General features: G+C 38.3%; 1 protein-coding gene across 3 annotated transcripts in view; it reads left to right on the top strand.

The window, feature by feature from the left end:
* Nucleotides 1-20,426, top strand: part of ECPAS (Ecm29 proteasome adaptor and scaffold) — a 57,182-nt gene that overhangs the window by 15,732 nt on the left and 21,024 nt on the right. For all 3 annotated transcript variants that reach the window (XM_031608345.2, XM_031608344.2, XM_090132366.1), the window contains exons 5-24: nucleotides 127-279; nucleotides 2,431-2,599; nucleotides 3,130-3,269; nucleotides 5,376-5,457; nucleotides 5,718-5,837; nucleotides 5,973-6,058; nucleotides 6,346-6,424; nucleotides 7,486-7,535; nucleotides 8,092-8,158; nucleotides 8,265-8,387; nucleotides 9,295-9,398; nucleotides 10,596-10,719; nucleotides 12,142-12,222; nucleotides 12,930-13,158; nucleotides 13,642-13,733; nucleotides 15,512-15,646; nucleotides 17,175-17,340; nucleotides 17,735-17,907; nucleotides 18,405-18,506; nucleotides 19,944-20,067. In XM_031608345.2, the coding sequence (XP_031464205.2) occupies nucleotides 127-279; nucleotides 2,431-2,599; nucleotides 3,130-3,269; nucleotides 5,376-5,457; nucleotides 5,718-5,837; nucleotides 5,973-6,058; nucleotides 6,346-6,424; nucleotides 7,486-7,535; nucleotides 8,092-8,158; nucleotides 8,265-8,387; nucleotides 9,295-9,398; nucleotides 10,596-10,719; nucleotides 12,142-12,222; nucleotides 12,930-13,158; nucleotides 13,642-13,733; nucleotides 15,512-15,646; nucleotides 17,175-17,340; nucleotides 17,735-17,907; nucleotides 18,405-18,506; nucleotides 19,944-20,067 (2,399 nt within the window). The remainder of the gene's footprint in view (nucleotides 1-126; nucleotides 280-2,430; nucleotides 2,600-3,129; nucleotides 3,270-5,375; nucleotides 5,458-5,717; nucleotides 5,838-5,972; nucleotides 6,059-6,345; nucleotides 6,425-7,485; nucleotides 7,536-8,091; nucleotides 8,159-8,264; nucleotides 8,388-9,294; nucleotides 9,399-10,595; nucleotides 10,720-12,141; nucleotides 12,223-12,929; nucleotides 13,159-13,641; nucleotides 13,734-15,511; nucleotides 15,647-17,174; nucleotides 17,341-17,734; nucleotides 17,908-18,404; nucleotides 18,507-19,943; nucleotides 20,068-20,426) is intronic.

The raw sequence follows: 20,426 nt of genomic DNA on the forward strand, positions 1-20,426 counted from the left end.
TTTTTTTGCTATTAAGGACCATATCTCTTCTTGAAGACCTATCTCTTTGATGCTAAGAATAAACTGTTGTGTTGTTGTGGTGTTGGTTTTTTTTAAATAGTTGCAGTAAATGTAATTGTTTTTCAGCCTAATGCATCTTCTAATACCAACCCTTTTTCACATGAAATATCCTGCTGAACCACTGAAAGCAGCAGCTTCTCCATTTAATCTTGCTGAAAAACCAAAGACTGTACAGCTGCTTTTGGACTTTATGTTGGATGTTCTTCTTATGCCTTATGGGTAAGTAAGAATTAATATTGGTGCTGTCTGGTAACATTGTTGTCTTGATGTGTGAAACATACCAAACTGCACCCTTGGAAGCTTAATTTAAAATGTGCTGTTATTTCCTACCTCAAATGAAATTGATTACGTATTTCAGGAATATACAAAGCAGGGTCTTTATTTTAAGAATGAGATCAATACCTTATTTAAAAAAACATGTTTTTTTCTGGTTAATTAGATATTATACCTCTCTGTCTTTGACCTCTTTGGGGATAAAAGTGAAGTTATGTGGCATATGAGCTACCTTTTAAATAACCAGACCTTTAAAATAGAAACCAAATCAAAATGTTTGAACTTGTGCAGTTGAGTTTTGAGTATCGATCCTCCAAGATCATAAGTAAGCATAGTCTAATACTTGTACTTTTCAGAACATAACTTTTAATGAGAAGATTTCCTTGCATCTGAAACGAAACTGTAATGGTGTGTCATGTTTCTGAGAGCAAGAATAATTTACAGAACAACTTGAATTTAGTGCTCCCTATTAGTCAGGAATCTTCCGGTGTCTAAAATCAATACTTTCTCAGAAGTTATTTTCTACTGATTTTAAAATGTCTTTTTATTACTTGAAAAACTTTTGAAGTAAAATAGAAATGATTCTATCACAGGAACAGATTTCTTTTTCTAATAGCTCATGGATGCTGATAGGACCTTTTGGGCACCTTACTATCTTATATGCAAGTGGAATAACCTACAAATGTGACTTTTTAAATTGTGATTATATGATGTTTCTCCATGCAGCTCTATTGGAAGCCATTTCCTGTCAACAGTTTGAGGCCACGTCTTCGCCATTCGAGCGTGTAAAGTGTGGCAAATGAGAGTTCTGAATGCCCAGTCTAATTCTCTGTTCTCAGGTCACTTTCGTCAGTTTGCCCAGGTTTATGCTGCTAGCTTCATCCCCTGATGTGTCTGTAACTTCAGGAGGTGAAGTCCTGTGGCATTTTAATATGACTTCAGTTCCTTATGCTTTTGTACTTGTACATGTACCAAGCATGCCAACTGATTTTTAAATACTCAGAGAGACCATGATGTTAGGGTAAAGGAGTAGACATCTTTTTCTGATTTCATTTTCTTTTCAGAAAGAAAAGAGCCCAGAGTGTGTCTTCATCTAGCCTGTGGCTCTGGTTGACCGTCTTTTAACGTCTTGCTCCCTGGGGAAAAATGTTGTAATTGCTGACTGCTAATTTATGCCTGGTAGAACTTGCTCAGTCATTGCCTGTTTGTGAATTAGCCTTGCCAGTTTATATGTGGTAGAACAACTAGAAAGCCTAACTGCAGGGCTTTAAGGCTTAAAATTAAGTGTTTACAATTATGACATCAAAATTTCTTCTTGCAGATTTAGGATGAACATCTGTCCTTGCTGTTGCGACTGCTTACTTCTGTTTGTTGTCTGTGTGCTCAATGCAGAGCAAAGTATGGCCTCTGAAGCAATACAGTTATTGTTGGTCTCTTCTACAGTTTTGATGCTTTCTTGTACTGCTTGTATTGAGCCAGTTTCCAAGTGTACAGGGAGAGGCAGGTTGATTTTTGCCAAGGTATGCAAATATTTGTGGAGTTGCTAGATTTGCCAGTCTGTAAAATGACTGAGCTCTGTAAATGTAGCTTTTCTTGCCCCAGAACTAAAACTGCCATTTCCTATATGTGCATTTTTGTTGTCAGAAATTGTTTCCTGCTACTTTGCTGTGTTGCTCATGACATTATTTCCCTTAAAAAGTTTGAGGTGTTTCACAGAAATCGTACAAATGTTGCTAAAGCTTTTAATATAACCTTGCCAAGACTAGTACTGTCTGTCTATTGACTTAATACTGCAGAAGGAATTCATTTTGGTTTGTAACCTGAGATGCCTTCCCCAGAAATGCAGGTGGACTCTTCTCTTTTTTAACCAAGTTATTTGTTGTTTTGTTCATGATATTGTTTCTTTTTTCCAAACAAGTATAATGAGATGGCTGTGTCTCAAATGATTAAAATTCTGTCTTGTGTTAGAGCTGTGGATTAATTTAAGAGGAATACATGTAGTTGAATAGGTTATTTGTATTCCACCCATTCCAGCCTTCAATTCAATCAGCAATATGGAGTGGTAAAGCCTCTAATGAAACTCCATTCCATATTTAGGTATGTATTGAATGAATCTCAGAGTCGGCAAAACATGCCCTCGAGCCAGGGCTCTTCATCAAGTACTATGGGAGGTCCTGGAATCCCTCAGCCGCCTCCAGGGATGAGCTTTTATGCAGCAAAGAGAGTAATTGGAGATAGCCCATGGACACCAGAGCTGCTGGAACAGGTACTTGCAGTCACAGAAACTGATTGTGGGAAACTGAGGGTTGGTAACAAGGACAGCTACACACAGAGCAAGAGAAGACTAGAGGGAAAATTTTTAAACTAATTCTGGCCAGGTTTTCATTTGCTTGAACAAATGTAGTGAGTAATTTGGACATGGTGCCTTAACAAGCTTTCCAGCAGTGGGGTTGAGTTAGGTGGTGCCTCCCTCACTCTGCCAGCAGTTCTCTGAGCTGGCTAGGAAGCAGGCATGATCACAGCATACTCTTGCATGTTATTCTTGGAGATAGTAAGGTAGAAAAACTTATGCTCTGAAACTTACGCCATTTTAGCAGGTGTCAGCAGAGTTTCCCTATCAGTATGCAGATAGTGAGCAGCAAGTAGTTGCTTTGAAGGGGTGCAAGAGGATAATGCTGTTGAAAGCATATGAACTTGAATGTAACAGGCAAAAGCTGGCAGTTTAGTTGCTGTAGTTATTTTGACATATGCTTTCATGTCAGTAAAACTGCATTTACCTTCCACTTTGTTTAATAGTGTAAGCTGGGGATAGTGAAGTTCATTGAAGCAGAGCAGGTGCCGGAACTTGAAGCTGTTGTACATCTGGTTGTAGCCTCCAGTGATACAAGACACAGCGTGGCTACTGCAGCAGACCTTGAACTGAAGAGCAAACAAAGGTACAGATGTGGATATTTAGAAAAGATGATGCTAGTGTTTCTAATGATGCTCAATAAAGCTAACGTAGTGCTCCGGAGAGGCTGTGCTCTGAGGAAAAGAAGGATACTGTCCCACACATAGCTACTGCTTGTTCACATGGGTGGGGATTTGGAACAGTGTAGCTCAGTCTCACAGCTGGGAAAATCAGTAGGCTCTGGAGCTGAAGGTATAACTGCAGTCATCTTGGGTATTACATTTGAACCGTTTTCTTACTCCTTGGTTTCCACATTGTCCCGTGTGGATTACTATTGACCTGTAAGGCCTTGATAAGTGAGTCACAACTGGTCAATACATATAGTTACTGCCTTTCTTGGAAAAGAAAACTTTCATTTGATTTAGCTAGGAGGTAAAGAGACTAATTGTAGTCTTGAAAGCTTGGCAGCCACCATTGTTTGCATTTTTGCTTGTCTGCAGTTCAGCTTTCATCATCTGTAGATAATGCTTCTGTCTTTAACTGTTCATGAGGCTAGGAAAATTGCTGTTGATACTGTTTGCTGAGTCACTGACCATGTGAAATATGTTGGCTCATGTTCCAAGATGTAGAGTGAGATAGACTTGTCTTTGGAAAGTGTGGGTAGCTTCTCTATTACTAGAAGCTGAGAGCTGCTTAACTTGGAGTCAGTTATGTAATGTGAAACTGTCTCCATTCAAGTCTGTTCATGTGCTCAAAAGTTGCAGGGGAGATGGTTCTACTGTCTGGAGTGCAGTAGGACAGTCTGGTGAATGAAGGTATTTTGTTCTTCTATTGATTGTGTCATCTTTCCTTTGGTGTTAGTATTCTGTATTTGGAAAGCAAAGTGTATTTGGACAAAACACGTGTTAATATGCAGTGTTGAGTCTTTTATGAGAAATAGAGCATACTTCAACTCACTTGTTTAGAAATCAGCTGTTTTGCTGAAAGAAGGAGATGGTTGTGTCTTCCACAAATCTTTGAAGTATGGATGTTTACATTTGTTTGCTTATTTTGTATATTCATGTGTGTTTGAAACAGTCTCTCCAATAGATAGCATCAGCTAAGTTGAGAAAAGTCAGAAGAACAGATTCAGATTCTTTCAGATCTGAAAGGACTGTATTCTGATTTTTCTTACCACTGTGTTCTGTGTGTAAAATGGATATAGACTTGAGTTTCCTCACATGCATAGAATTCTACTGATAGATCCATGGTGGATGAAAAGCTGCACATAAGCCAGTAGTGTACACTTGCGGCCTAGAAGGCCAGCTGTATCCTCATCTCAGAGAGGAAGGTGGTTGTCCCCTCTGCTCTGCCCATGTGAGGACCCATATGAATTACTGCATCCATGTCAGGGGCCCCCATCTCAGGAAAGATGTGATATGTTGAAGCACATCTGCAGGAATGATGGACAGGGACCCTATCAGGGAATGTAGCGAGAGGACAAAAGGGAATGGTTTTAAAAGGAAAAGAAGGGAGATTTATGTTATATGTTAGGAAGAAATTCCTTAATCAGGGAGTGGTGAGGCCCTGGCACAAGCTGCCCAGAGAAGCAGTGGATGTCATGTTCCTGGAGGTGTTGAAAGGCAGGTTGGATAGGGCTGTGAGGAACTTGGTGTAGTAAAAGTTGTCCCTGCCCATGGCAAAGGAGTTGTACTAGATGTGGTCTTAAAGGTCTCCTGTAGCCAAAACCATTCTGTGATTGTATGGCTGTAGTTATCATGTGGGCAAATAGATGGGTCTTGTAGACTGTGATTAAATAATCCTAGGATTTCAAACAACCTCTTCAACAAAACACCAGAGCACTGCAATTTATGAATATGGAGGCATTTCTTAACAGGTGACCATTTCATATTCAGTCAGTAGATTTCTTTCATTGGACAAGAAGTGAGAGTGTACTTTTCTGATTACTTATTTAGTCACATTGCTACAGTTTATAGTTGAGATATGTAATCGCGTTCTTCCTCATTATACACTATGTGGGAGGAGTGGCTAGAAGTCAAATCTAATTAAACTCAAGTAATAGAAATGTGATGCAAAATGTAAGATGAATATTTTTTTTAAGTAATCAGTGTTCAGAATATTAAGTTGGTGTTCAATGTGTTTTCTTCTTTAGTTTAATTGACTGGAACAATCCTGCTATCATCAACAAAATGTATAAGGTGTATCTTGGGGATATACCATTGAAAACCAAGGAGGTAGGATTTATGTACAGAGTTGTATACATACTTAATTTCTGAAGTTGTAGTTGCCTTATTTTATTTGTTAAACTACACACACATGTTTCTTAGATCTGTCACTTCCTTTGATCTCTGCTTTCAATGAATGTTTGTGCTGTTGATTATTTTTTTCTCAAAGAAATGTCCCAATTCATCTGAGCTGCAGAAGGTAATTTAGCAAACTTGAAAGTACTGTTGTGCAACAATGCCCTGTCTTATTTCAGCTCTTTTTATGACAGGGATCTGTTCTGAAACCAGAAATGAAACGAGAGTCAGTCAGCACTCGTGTTAAATTAAAGATTGTTCCTCATCTTCTACGATCCAGACAAGCTGCAGAAACATTCCCAGCCAACATTCAGGTAACATGTGTGTTCCTAAGCTGCTCTTTCAAATGAGCTTCTTGATAATAGTGGTGCATGAAGCAGGGGAGTTAAAAAAATCTTTGAATATGAGACTGGACACTTTCTGATCTGTTCTATATTTTGTCTGACCAGGTGGTTTATGATGGACTCTTCGGTGCAAACACAAATGCAAAACTGAGAAGTCTATCCCTGCAGTTTGTGCATCATATTTGTATTATGTGAGTAATCAGGAGTGTGCATAAAGTGTTCTAAAAGTTTGCCTAGAAGCCACTTTATTTATTAAATATATAACCTAACTAAGGTCAAAGAATACTACTATAACTCATAGAAATTAGGATTTTTTTTTCCTTTAATCTTGAGAGTAATGGGGCACAGGGGTTGTGTGTGTACTTGCCCATGTTAAGCTGCGATTTTGCAAAGCTGAGGGGAAATAAAAGTGATATTGACAGAGTATATTTTTAAGGGATGCAGAAAATTTCATGTTCTTTGATATTTGTAATTTCAGTTGTCCAGAAAGTAAAATAAAGCCATTAGGCCCAATGCTTCTAAATGGACTTACAAAGCTGATCAATGAATACAAAGAGGTAAGCTGAAAGGCTCTTTACTTACAGAACTTCGAATCTTCATATACATACAAGCAAAAGACAAATGTCTTTATGATGGTAACAGATAAATCTTTTTATGTTTATGTAGTTGCCTGAGGTGGTTTTCCATGAACACTTCTTAAGAAATCTTATTGTAAGAGAAGAAGGAAATATTTTAAAAGATTATGTATTATGGGAAAACTGTTTTATTTATTTTACTGCTCTAGATAGGTGCTTGACCACTATTTGCTAGGTCTTGGGAAATAATAGTGTTGGTAATCTAAAGACTGAAACAGAGTAGTATCCATTTCCTATTAGTCATTACTTTGGAGCAGGCAGAACCTCAGCTCCAGATGTACACTCCATTTTGCCAAGCATGTTTAGTGTGAAACTGTTGGTAATACCTTCCTTCCTGTTTATCCAGTAAGAGTATTGCTATGGAAATCATGTTAAAAACAGAATTGCAAGTGCTGCTCTGCAGACCTCTGTTGTGCAACATTCCTCCTTTTGCTGGTACCTTTGAACCACTGGGTGTGATCCTCTGGCTTGAATTGGTGTTTGAAGGTGTGAATCTCCTCTGCCATTGTGAAAGACATGAAAAAGGACTGATTAGGAGGGAGTAAATGCATGTTAAATGGTAATGCATGGAATTGGTCATTTGCAGGATTCACTGCTCAAACAGCTTCCTATCTATAAAGCTAGTGTTTAGGGTCAGGTGAAAGTTTCAGTCTTCCTTAGGTACTGTTTCATACTTTTGCCAGATCTTCTTAGTTACCAGCCTCAAAGTAAAACCCAATTAACTGAGACCAGAAGAAAGATATGCATTTTGTCACAGATTCTAATTTTCTGTTTCTTTTGGAAAAGCATGTTCTCTTGGTTGCTATCTGATGCTTTTATTCTTTGATGTCATTACATTCCAGGATTCTTTGTCCATGAAGTGCCTGCTTGAGCACTTTGGAGACAGGATAGGAAATAAATAAATGTTTAATTAAAGAACATTTCTATGCCTTTATGTATTTCTAGTTTTGCTGAGTTATATATATATTTTTTTATCATTTAAGGATTCAAAATTGCTGTCAATGGCTTATTCAGCAGTTGGAAAACTCTCCAGGTAACAGAAGTGCCATTTAAGTAGTGGGTCATTGAATAGCTTTTTTACAGTAATGTGTTATTTTATCAACAGCAAGCCCTGAACCTCCTGCCAGTTTTGCAATTGAGTGTACAGCACAGAGAAAAGCATTCTTGATAACTGTGGAGGTGTAAAATGAAATATGTATTTGGCTGATAGCTTCACTAGAAGTGATTAATGGCAGCTCATGAATAATGTATAGAATTTATAAAATGTCTCCACTTTGTGGATTGTCAGAAACATAAATTTAAGGCAAAGAGTAATAAATTTAAAGCAAAGAGTAGAAGGCAAGTGGTTGGACAAGTGGTATGTTCAGTGCTTTGCTGGTGATCTAATTCCTTTTCCCTAGAATATTTTCATTTCCAACTGTGAGGGGTGTTCTGCTATGTGGTGGAAATGGATAAGGTAGAGCAGGCCATCTGTATTGGCTGTGTTTTGTTTGACAGTTAAAATACGGAGTGAGGGAAGGATCAATAAAAAGTGAAACAACTAAACTTAAAAAGCCCAAACCTTCATGAATGAAAATATCTTGTTTCAGCCGAATGCCTCAACTCTTTACCAAGGATATAGCACTGGTACAGCAGTTTTTTGAAGCTTTGTGCAAGGTGGGTGCTAACAGGGCTTTGTGAAATCATTAGTATTTCATGCTGGTTTTGCTTAGTTCTTGTCACTGTACACTGTAAAGTAACAGAAGTATGTTTTCTACTGTAGGAAGATGCTGATACAAGGCTTGCCATTCAGGAGGCCTTGTCTATGATGGTTGGAGCATACAGTAACTTGGAAGGAGCCCAGCGTACTCTGATGGAAGCTCTTGTAGCTTCTTATCTAATAAAGGTATTTCCATTCATTTCAAAATTAAGTAGCTTAAAATAAGAGCTATGCAGTCGTCTTTTTCCTGACCTTGTGTGTTGAGTTCTTTTGCAACACACCTTGCTTTCTTGCTGAATGTAGTATTCTGCCTTGAAATATTTGTAATGTTTTGCATTGGTGTCCGGAGGAAAGTTATTGCAGTTTTCTGTTTGTGTTCTGTTTCACAAAGTATTTACAAGTGTAACTCTCTCATAGTCTCCTCCTAAGGAGACGCTAATCCATAGGAATCCAGACTTCCCTAAGTGTCTTGATTTTCCTCAGGATTCCCCAGAGGTCTGGGCCTGAATTTTTAGTGAGTGGCTTTTGTATATTGCATGTTCATATGGGTACTTAGGATTACTATAGAAGTATATATATTTCCAGTTGTTGCACTAATAGCTGTGTAAGGGACTGTTTTCATAGTGATCACCTATGTACTCCAGCAATCTAGGTCTCCAGGCAATACCATTTTTAAATCTGTTTGAAGCTAGCAGAGACAAAAATCTTCCTAAATCAGTGTTTCTGGTTGTGTTGCTCCTGAGCACAGTTCTCTTTTCCAAGGGTAGATTATATGTATCATTCTTCAGTTCTAAATTGCTTTGGTGAGACCATTTAGATATGTTAGAATTAGTGATAACCCTGACTTGTAATTCCCAAAATTGTGTGTGTGTTTAATTTACCATTTAATTCTCCAGTTGGGTATATATGGGAAGCTAGCTTTTCTCCATTTCCTGCCATATGAAGAGTTAGCAAGAGCAATGTCTCAAAAACTTACAAACGCTTTTGAGTTAAGTTGGTGCGAGAGGGCAGAGTGGATGATAAACACAATGGTGAGTGCAGATCACTGGTGTTCATTTACAACTTGTCCATATGTTTATCTGTTCTCTTTAAGCCTGAAGTTCAAGTACGTCAAGTGGCTGTGAAATTTGCTAGCACAGTGTTCCCTCCAGATCATATCCCTTCCAGATACTTGCTGCTGTTAGCAGCAGGAGACCCGTAAGTCCTTTTTCTTATTAACCTTATTTTTGTCACTTTAAATTATTTTCATCTGAGTACATATGTATTTAATCTAAAATAAATAAAAGATCCAATATGTATTTGGATTAAATGCATATTTGTGTAAATAGATAGGTATCTATCTATTAGTCTGAGAACTAATTTGATTTTTATCAAATACGGTTATTTGAAAATTGTCCTCTAACACGGTGGCATTCTTGGTAGTCCTGTGGACAATTGTTAATGTTTCCTATGCTGCCTTTGACTTGAATTCTTTTTCTTGTTTCTGGTGAACTGCAGCATTCAAAGCCAGGTTGGATGGGGTCCTGGGCAGCCTGATCTAGTGGGTAGCAACCAGCCCAAAGCAGGGGTTGAGGAGGGTGGGCTTTAAAGGTATTTTCCAACCCAAGCCTTTCTGTAACTAATGATCAACTGCAGACACAAAGTCAAATGTGTCATGGTGTTTCTAGTCACACCATTATTTTTTTCCTCGTAAATTGTGGTAACCTATTTTTTAGCTTGGATTTGTAAAGAGTCTGAAACAGAGTCTGCTTTTATACAGGTTGCCATTTGCTACTGAGGAGTGGGTGAATTGTTAAATTGGAGTAATCATTTCATTCACAGCTATCTATTCTTGTCACTTAAATGTCTCTTTTCTCCAGCATACTTAATTGCTCCATTTTTTTAATTTGTGCAGCTGTTATATAAGTAAGGAAAGTTTAGCAACAGAGAAAGCAACAGAGCAGTTTGTTGTAGTTCAGCACTGAAGTGTCAATGCTGTTTTAGGTGTTGACCTTCAGCTAAATAGGGAGCAATAAACCTGGTTGGTGTCACCTGAAGCTTGTAGATAGGAAGTGATGAGGACTTCCATCCTGTCCCCTCACTTAGAGACTCCAGGTGGGAAGATAGGCAAACAAGGACATGGGAACTGGAATCTGAGTGTGATCATCAGCAGTATCTAAGATGTGCAGAGGTTGCCTGGTCCAGACTTTTTTATGGCAGCTACTCATCAGTGCCTTTTTTCTTCCCATTCTCTATAATAAACAGCATACTTTCTTTCCACTTCATTTCAGAAAGGCATTTCTCATTTTAAAACTGATTGCTCTTGCTCAGTTTTGAGATCTCATTGTTCATTAAAGACTGTTATTCATTTGTTCTGTGCAAATAGCATCTGTTTCTCATCTTTTCTTCTAAAAGGCGGGAGGAGGTACATGGAGAAGCCCAGCGGGTGCTGAGAACATTTCCTGGTAAAAATGAAAAGGAGAGTTCTGGGAAGCAGATGCCTTCCTTCCCTGAAATGGTTCATTATATTCAAGAGAAGGTAAGTGCTTCTGTCCTAAATGACAAGGCTGATGCTTACGCATGTAGTAAGGGTCATGTTTTTCATCGCTATCTCCATTTCCTCTACCTTCTGCAAGGATCAGAATTAGTTAAGGTCAAGCTGTTCATCTTCATTGCTATTAGTAAAACTAGTGGCCATGTAAGCAATGTTTTGTAACCTTTTGGAACTCCAGCAGAATGATATGCCAAAAACAGCATCAATAAGTTAGCCCTAACTGTTGGCAGTGAGAAATTGCCTGGGGTGGTGTTGACAATCTAGTTTGTGCTACATGCTTCTGTGGATAGACCTCTAATGAGCTTAAAAAGCTTACAAATGTTGTGAAGGTTCTCTAACAGTACCTTCTTTTTTATCTATCTATGGTTCAGATTTTTGAATTGTTTTTTCTAAATGTAATAAGTGTAATTTTGCATGAGATCCGTGACAACAAAACTCTCACAGATGAGGTACTTCTTTGTGAAATTTTGTGCTTTGCTAGTATTGTACTTTGTTAGTGAGAGGTATATGAAGGTTTAGGTAAATACTTGCTTTTACCAAACCACTGATTGTTCAAATAGATTTTTAAAAAAAGGAAACCAAAAATGAGTCTTAGCACTAATAAGTACTTGTTTCATGTAGGTATTTTAACTTCCTTGACTTTTGTTTTGTCACTGAGTGACATTAAGGATTAAACTAGTTTAATCACTACAGAGAAAAACAAGATTCCCTCTCACCTGGGCATATTTAAAACTAAAAATAATTTCAAGCACTTTTCAGGTCTTCCTTGCATGTCCTGAAGATACACTAAAAAAATCTTTTGAGGTCCATTCCTTTGGGTTGGGGTTTTTAAGTGTGAATTTTCACATATCATGAACAATTGACTGTTAGAGGTGTCTGAGGAGTTTGTATGCATTGCTTAGCACAGCCAGTGGCCAAAACGCAAAATGTCTTTCCTGTTTGAGTTACTGTCATCTTATCCCTCTTCACAAATTGTATTTTTTTAAAGAATAGGACGTTATCTGCTGAGTGTGGTTAAAAAACAAACAAACAAAAAAACACTTCTCACAGTAATCTTCTGGCTGGAAGTTTGAGGTATTCTATTTCTGAATTTTAAAGCTTTTTTTTTTTTTTTTCTTCTCTATGGGCAAAATAGAGTACTGTTCCTCCTCTGGTCTCCCCTGCTGCTCAGAATTTCAGAACTGAGAATTTCCACTTTTGAGTTTTGGCAGGAAGGTAAAAGTGATGGACCTGCAGTACACTTCAGGTCATCTTTTCAAGTTTCCTCTGCCATTATTGTTCTCTTGTACATTTTCACTTACTGAGAGGAGGATAAACAGTTGCATCAGCAAAATTTCATTGACCTTTCCAACATCTTTGCTATACATGGGTCTGAATATTCCACTCTTAATATACTCTGTTGTGTAGGCCTCTCACCGAATGAAAACTCCAGCTAAATACATGACGGGAACTGCAGCATTGCCTTTCAATCCTGCCACATTTGGAGAGGTAATTCTGCATTTACTTCCTTGGATACGTTTACTGTTATTATTTGGAGAATAACGTAAGAAGCTTGTAGCTAGAAGTAATCTCACATTCAAAAATTTCCTCATATAATCAATTGTTGGTGTTAGCTTCTCCTTATCTTATCCCTCTGTCCTTAAATAGAGAGGTCTGAACTGAATTTTCACAGGGGGTTGGGAGGAGTGTTTTTGGGAGGTCTGTCCTACTCCTTTCTGAAGCATACCTAGTGTAGCACTTCTTCAGAGGAAGAAACTCACAATCCTCTGCTTAAGCCCTGCTATGTTCTTTGGGGCTGTTCTTTTCATAGCAGATTACCTGGCTTCTCAACTGGAGACAAGTTCAGATGTGATGCATTATCTATGTTAGTAATGCACTGAGTTGCATTTGGATGCCTGCCTGATTGGTATTGGGTACAAGCCGACCTGTCTCCAGGCAGGTTGCAGCAGCTTGTAATAAACAAAAATAAATTAAAAAAAGTGATCCTAAGATTTCTTGCACTTTGTGTATGCACCTGTATCATTGATGGCTTAAGTTCATTAATTAAGTTCTGTCTTAAGTTCATTAATTATTAATTGTCTTATTTCAGTTATGTTGGATATAGTCTATTCCTTGCTCTTCTTTTGCCTCTTTAGTTTCCAAAATGCTTTTGTATTCATTCAAAAGAATCTTTTGTTTTTCTCTACTCTATTTAGATAGTCCTGTACCTGCGGATGTGTCTTGCTCACAGTGCAGGTGTGGTGCCAACCTCACAGAGCTTGGCAGATATGCAAGACCATGCCCCAGCCATTGGACGTTACATACGAAACCTCATGTCTGGCAACCACATCTCTTTCTCTTCCACCTCTTCCTCCAAAAGTGCAGAAACCAATCCTGTACAGATATATATTGGCCTACTTCAGCAGCTCTTAGCTGGTGTTGGAGGTAAGAGCACAATCTTTATGAAATCATTCATTAGAAATGAATGCCATTGCTTTGAATTGCAAAGTTGCAACACAGACTATGTACTCTCCAGGGTAAACTTGCTCCCTTCTATGCTTCTGAGTAGGTGAGAGGTAGTAGGACAGTAAAGTCTCAGCAGCGGTTGACATAGTGTTACCAAGTTACCCACTGTCTATAGCAGTTTCCTTGCCTGTGAATATTGTCTTCCTCATTCTGACAAATATATATCTGTGACAAATGTAATCTTAAAGCATTTGAATGCCCTCATAAGAAATTTCTACCACGGTGTTTGCTACTATTAATTTATCTAATATCTCTAAGAAATACAATACCTGACATTATATATAGTTTGTTATCCCTAGTGAATTGCAAGCAGGTACTTTGAAATACATGATACATTTTGCAGTTTTTTATTGAGGATTGTTTGATTCTTGTAATTAACCTGATTCTTTAATTCCTGTTTAGGTTTGCCAGTCATGTATTGTCTTCTGGAAGTTGTTTCAGTGTATCCAGAGAAGCTAGCCACCAGATTTGTAGACAAAATGGATTGGATAAGGGTTTGTTGAAACCTGCTGGTTTTATTTATTTTTTTCTCTAACTTTTTTGTGGGAGGGCAGGGAGAGTGAGGAGGGAGCATGTTAGAGACATTTGGCATTTGCAAAATCTAGCATTTTCCTATGGTGAAATGGAGCTTTATTTGTCAAATGTACACTTAATTTCAAATCTGTTATTTTTACCTGGACTGAACCACCTCATTCAGTGTTACATAGAGCAGGGTAGGAAAAAGTATTTTTTGTTTCTTTGATGTTATTGTTCTTGTTCATTTACTTATGCATTCTGTGTAACATATATCAGTGATCCTCCTGGAACAGTCAGTCGATATTTCCCTTGATCAGAAATCTATTGAACAGCAAAAGAAAACCAGGAACATAATTCTGCAAGTTTTTAAAGGAACTGTGTATAAATGGGAATGTTCCAGTTAGAAAATTTAAAAGTCTTATCAGAAAATGAGATTAGTAGGTCTGTAATTTTTTTAGAGCCTGTCCTATGGAGTGTTGTTTTTCATGTTGTTAGGTTTTTTTATTAGCTCTGTACAAAGAGTTGATAAACTGAAGCCTACTGGGGAGCCAGAAAGAACTCACCTTTGTTTGGATTCTTTTCTTTTCATGATCCTGGTTAAGCATCCAGGATTTGCTGAGCTATTACAGATTACTTCTTCCTTTTGAGGAATCTGTCAACAGAAAAGCTTAAAATGTGTTCTAATAACTTGTCCTAGTGAAACCTGTGCTGCACTGAATGCAATTTACTTCACCTCATTTAAGTCCAAATATTACCCTCAAAGAACAGGATTAAAAACATTATCCTCTCATTATTGTTTCTCATTTGTAGGAAAACCTTTTTCTTTGGTCTCATATCCATTTGCAAGCTTCTAGGGATGGTAACTGATATGACCAAGTTTCCAGTTGTAAATTATCCTTTGTAATTTCACTGTGCCAAGTGGAGGGGACAGTTCCAGGAGCTTGTTAGAAGTCAGCAACATGATCTGATACATGTTTTCAGCTGAAATTGGAGTTATATTTCAAGAGCCTGACAGATCTCATGTCTTGTTTGGTTTTGTTTTGTTTTTTTCACTTGGCTCACATCTGTATTACTTCTAGTGATCCAAATCACTGAAAGCTTAAAGTATGAATTTTTCATGTGAGTGTGTTGCATTATATGCATAATCTAATCTCTGCTATTAGTTTCATCTTATCAAATGGTCCGAGGCTTCAAAATTCAACCTTTTAACAATTTTAAATGACAGATGATCTCTAATACAAAATGGATACATTTACACTGTGATTTCCTCAATGCTGAACTTTTTTTTCTGTCACCGTTGTATTTAAGCAGTTTGACCTCTACAGATTTTTCCATTTGATTAATAAAAAGGAAATTGAAGCCTGTGGTAGATTGGGAGTGGGGGGGGGAACAACAGTGTCTTTGCAGTTCTGTAAGTTTGGTGAGTTTTCTTGTTTATATCTTTGTAAGTTCCATGTGAATGTGAAATGTGGAAGCTTTTCTCTGAAAACAAAATTCAGCAAAGCATTCGGTCAGCTATTTATCTGAGAGTTAGTGAGTAGCCCTCCTGGGGCTACTGGTAATATCCCTGCTAAAGGTTAATGTGCAATCAATGCTTTGTATTGAGTGCTTTGTTTCTTACTAAATGATAATACTCTGAATTTAATGAATTAAATGCTGTTTGTGCCACTGCACGGCTGTTTTAGCTGTAAGTTTGGAACTCTGCATGAACACTAGTTGATTCAGTGTTTTGTTTCTTACTAAAAAACTCTTGCAGAGCCTGATGAACACAAACAAAGAAGAAATGCGTGAGCTCGCTGCCCTATTCTATTCTGTAGTGCTGTCTACAATGTCTGGAAATGAGCTTAGGGCCTCTGTGGAGCAGCTGATCAAGATGACAAAAGACAATCATGTAACTACCTTCCTTTGTCTGCTTCCTGCTGGGCTTCTCAGTGTCATGTAACTGATGGGAAATCTGAACCTCTTACAGTGTGTTCAGGATATATTAGCCTTAATCTGAGTGTAAAATTAACTAGCTGGCTTCTAGCTCGGCGTTGTAAGGGATTTTTGCTGTAGGTGAGTGGAACAGATTTCTAAATAAATTAATCCCTAAAGCTGTTGTTCAGTTTAATAAGAGTTTCTTGAGACACTTCTCATAAAGTGGAGCCATTTCAGTCACATGCTTATGAGTTTTACTCCCTTAGATATACCTTGTCTCATTGAATGGTAATAGAGCAAACTGCTTAGCACGAACGCTTTCCTAATTCCGTATTTCTGGGCAATTTAAGGCACCCACAGAAGAAGGAGGAAGATCTTGTCTTCTTACTCATTCCCCTCCCCTAGCTAAGCCAGTGGTCCTACAGCATCTCATTGCCCTGGGGCTTGGTTGAAGCCCAGCTTCTTCTCACCCCATAGGAGACTGCTTAGCAGCCCTCCTCCCCTAGCACTGTTTCCCACCTGCATGGTGGTTTTCACTATTTGTTCCTCTCCCTCCCCTTGTCCTTATCGTTCTCCATTTTTTTGCCACTTACAGAATGGGGAAGGAGCTGAGAAAATTTCTTATCTGGAGAGATGAATAAGGGGCATATTTTCTTGCCAGTTGGTCTTGAATTCTGAAAGTGAAGGAAAGTATCAGTATGTCTAAGTCACATTTTCCCAAAACATTTTAATCTCATTTTCTCTGCAGAAGTTAGTGAGATTCCATTTTACATTTCAGGAAACAGACCAATGCTGACAAGAAATTTTGGTTATTTTGTGTATTAATTAGCAGACCTGGTTTGAGTCTTTGAAAGCAGGCCATGATGCAAGGCCATATCATTGCTCAGCTGTACATAGGGTGCAGCTTCTGCAGTAGCAAAGTCGGCTCCTTTCTGTCCCAGCGGTCTGCTTACTGGTAGGCTGTGAACCCATAGCTGATTTTTCTGTAGACCCTAGCTTACAATTAAGAGGGCTGTAACCTTAGAACAACAAAATGTTAGCACACATTTTTGCTGGTTTCTTGTGAACATACAAAAACAGTTCAATCTGTGCTGGTAAGAGTGGCAGAGATCTTCAGTGGTTCAGTAAGAACTGCATTGTAGATAGCTTGCTGAAGTATACAGGGGGGAAGGACCCATCTAGATAAGTCTGTACTTAAAAATCATGGTTTTATTTATTTATTTATTTATTTATTTTTGGCCTAGCCTCCAAGGGAAAGACTTTAGGAATGTGAGTTATGATGCTAAATTCTAAGTCTGTCCTCCTGAGTCTCTAGTAGTTTTGTTAATTTATCCTAAAGGACTCCATCAGAGACCACTAGCAACATCAAACTCTTGTTGTATTGTATGTTAGATCTCAGCTTTCTTCTCAGCTGGCTCATCTCTGTCTGTTCTTAAATCAGTGCTTTGTGGAAAGTGTTACTTTGAAAATGAGATTTTTTGTACTGTTGGTATTGCCTGTAGAGCCCGGAGGTTCAACATGGATCCTTGTTGGCTTTGGGATTTACAATAGGAAGGTACTTGGCCAAAGGGAAAATCAGAGCAATGGAGCTACATGACACCGAACAGCCAAACACTGCAGTCATGCCGGACCAAGAGCAGCTCATAAAGTCAACAACAGAGACAATAGGTAACTTCCACCTGACGCTTTGCTGCATGTAACATTGTTTGTAAACTGCCCCAGACTGGGGACTTCTCTGAGATGTTCAGTCCGTAGATGCTGTTAATCCTGAGTTCACTTGGTATGATATAATTTACTGCCTATGAAACTACCATGTGATTAGGTGTATGGATATAACCCTTTTCAGCATGAGTTAGATGGACTCTCAGCTCACTGACCAACATAGCCTGATAAGGAGTGGTGCTACTGCCAAGACTCCTCCCACTATCTTCTCACCTTTTTGATTTTATTGGAGCATAGTGCTTCCCACCAGTTTTAAAGGAAATAAGCACCTTGCTATTTGTTTATTCTCTGTTAGATAATAAAACAAGATCCAAGTCATCCTGTCTATTTTCTCCTGTAGGTTCTTTTTTGGATAGCACCTCTCCCTTCCTTGTGGTGGCTGCTTGCACAGCTCTGGGGGAGATTGGCAGAAATGGCCCCTTGCCAATCCCCAGTGAAGGCACAGGCTTTACAAAGCTGCAACTTGTTGAAAGCTTACTGGCCCGAATCCCTTCTAGCAAGGAAACAAATAAGGCAAGATTTTGTAACATTGTTATGGTTCTTGTTCATTTCTGGAATGTATTACCTGTCCAACTGGACTTGTTTTTTAAAGAATTCACTACTGAACCTGTTTGGACTCAGACTAATTGTTGGCTTTAGTGAGTCAGATTTGGAATAAGTGTTTTCAGAATATCTGTTGTTGTGCAGCAGTTATGTGTGCTTTCTATACTCCGAAGTAGGAGCTTATGGGATAAAAATTATAAAAAGGGATAATTTTAACTCAGGGAAAAAGGGAATGTCTTCTGGAGAATAATTGTCAAACGTAACAACAACACTTATTGTGCTTTGTGTCATATGGAAAACTGTGTTTTGAAAGAGAGGAGCAGCAATTAGCTAATAAGTCTTTTGCATATCTAACTTCAGATTCCATAAGTGAAACTTCATCAAGAAGGTGAGGAGAGGTTTGAAAGTGTATCTTCTGGACTTCCAGGGAGATAATGTGATTGTTGTTGGTTTTCTTTGTATTTAAGATGAAGGAACGAGCAATACAAACGTTGGGTTACTTTCCCGTGGGAGATGGAGATTTTCCCCACCAAAAGCTGCTGTTGCAAGGTTTAATGGATTCTGTGGAGGTGAGAAACTAGCATATATAGTTTTCGTCAGTATTTCCGTTGAGTGTTTTCCTGTGTCTTCTGGAGACAGGCTTACGAAGAAGCTGTCATCTGTAGTGCTTCTAACTTTGTTAAAGCTGGAATGAAGTAGAAAGCTGTGGTAGGTTTGGGGCGTGTAAAATTCTAAAATGTTTTATGTCGCAGTTTAAAAGCTTGCCTGCTGAGATCTTTGCCCCAGTCTTTGAGATGAAGTAGATGTCCCTGGTTCAAGTGGACTACCTTTACACAGTAAACATCAACAGCTTTTAGTGGTAAATCCGTAAGTCTGTATTTTGGCATTCAAGTGTATCCTATGAGGTGGTAAGATAAATACAAGTGCTTTTTCATCAGAAGTACATCCGCTGGTGTAACTCACTTGAATTAGAAGCTTTATTTATAGGAAGATTTGTTGTCAGCCTAAATCCACCAGTAGTGCACTGCATTCTTTTGCAGTAGTACAGTTTGCTATATGTATTTCCATACTCCAGGCTACAAAATTAAAAGTTGGGGAGTTTTTTAGTATCTTTCTTTACAGCTTGTTTTTATCTTTCTTCCTTGTTCATACTCACATAGAATTCAGCATTGTAGAAGCATCTATTGAGTATGAAACAGACTGAATTTGTGGAGTCTTCCAGTCTGATGTGATTAAACAAACAAGAATAGCAAGAACATTGTGTACACATCTACAAAATCATGTTTTTGAGTGCTGTGTTTCTGACCTGGAACTGTTCAGGGACATTACAACTTCCTTTATAAAATATGTACTTGAACAGGAAAAAAAAAAAAAACAACTGAAAAACAGTTTATCTTAGATTGCAGGAAGCTAAGGTCTTGCTTGTCCAAATTACATGTGTGTTTTGTTCTTACAGAGAGTAAGGAGAGCAAAGGTACTCAGCAGACATAGTAGTCAGTTCGTAAGAGATAAAGATTCACCACAAAGACAGACAAAAAAATTGGCAGAATTCTACATATTCTGTTCCTCAGGGCTTAAGAAAATAATGTAAGGAAGACAGAGAAGCAAGGCAAAATTTTGGCTGAATTGTTTTCATGTGGGAAAAAGATTATTCATTTCTTAGAATCACAGTAACTTTTGTTAATGACTGGTGATCTTGTTTAAACTTTGTTTAAACTTTAAACTCTCTCTCTTTTTTTTTCCTGTTCTTTATGTTACGTAGAAACTGGCAAATTCTTGCTTTAGCTCTTACTATTCATTTTGGAGTGCTTGACATCAGCACTGCTTTCATCAGCTCCAAGGGATCTAAGTCACCAGGTAGTCTTAGGAGCTCACCCAAAGTGTGATATTGTAAATTAGTGCTGAGTACTGGGACTGAGTAATGGGCTGTGGGTTTTTGCAGTAAGTGCCAAAACTTTTGGTGTTCATTCAGTCAGTAGTCAGTGAGGCTCTTTTATTTTTCCCAGGCCAAACAAATAGAATTGCAGTTCACTGTGGGTGAAGCTATTACCAGTGCTGCTGTAGGAACCAGCTCGGTGGCTGCACGTGATGCATGGACAGTCACAGAGGAGGAATATATCCCTGCCCCAGGTATGTCTTCCTTATACAAAGGTCTATGTTGAGAAATGTGAAATCTCACAGCTGTGGCTTAACGCTGGCTTTATCTGTTGTTTGATTAACAGTAGAAGTAGTAAGAGACATTTTATACTTCACTTTGCTCTTTGTTCTGCAATACTGAGTTGTAAACAAGTTGTTTCCCCACTTCAAGTCCATATAGCTTTTTTATGAAATCTAATTCATTGCCACTTGGCAGAGATGGTGTTAGATCTCAAGTGAACACAAAGCTGAGCATGTTCAGGGTGGGGCAGAACCAAACCCTGATTTTGCTCCAGGATTTTTGAGTCTGAACACACACGCTAAAAAAAAAAAAAAAAGAAAGCACAATGAAT

This window comes from Phasianus colchicus, chromosome Z (assembly GCF_987193195.1).
Source record: "Phasianus colchicus chromosome Z, bPhaCol1.hap1.1, whole genome shotgun sequence".
NCBI lineage: Eukaryota > Metazoa > Chordata > Aves > Galliformes > Phasianidae > Phasianus > Phasianus colchicus.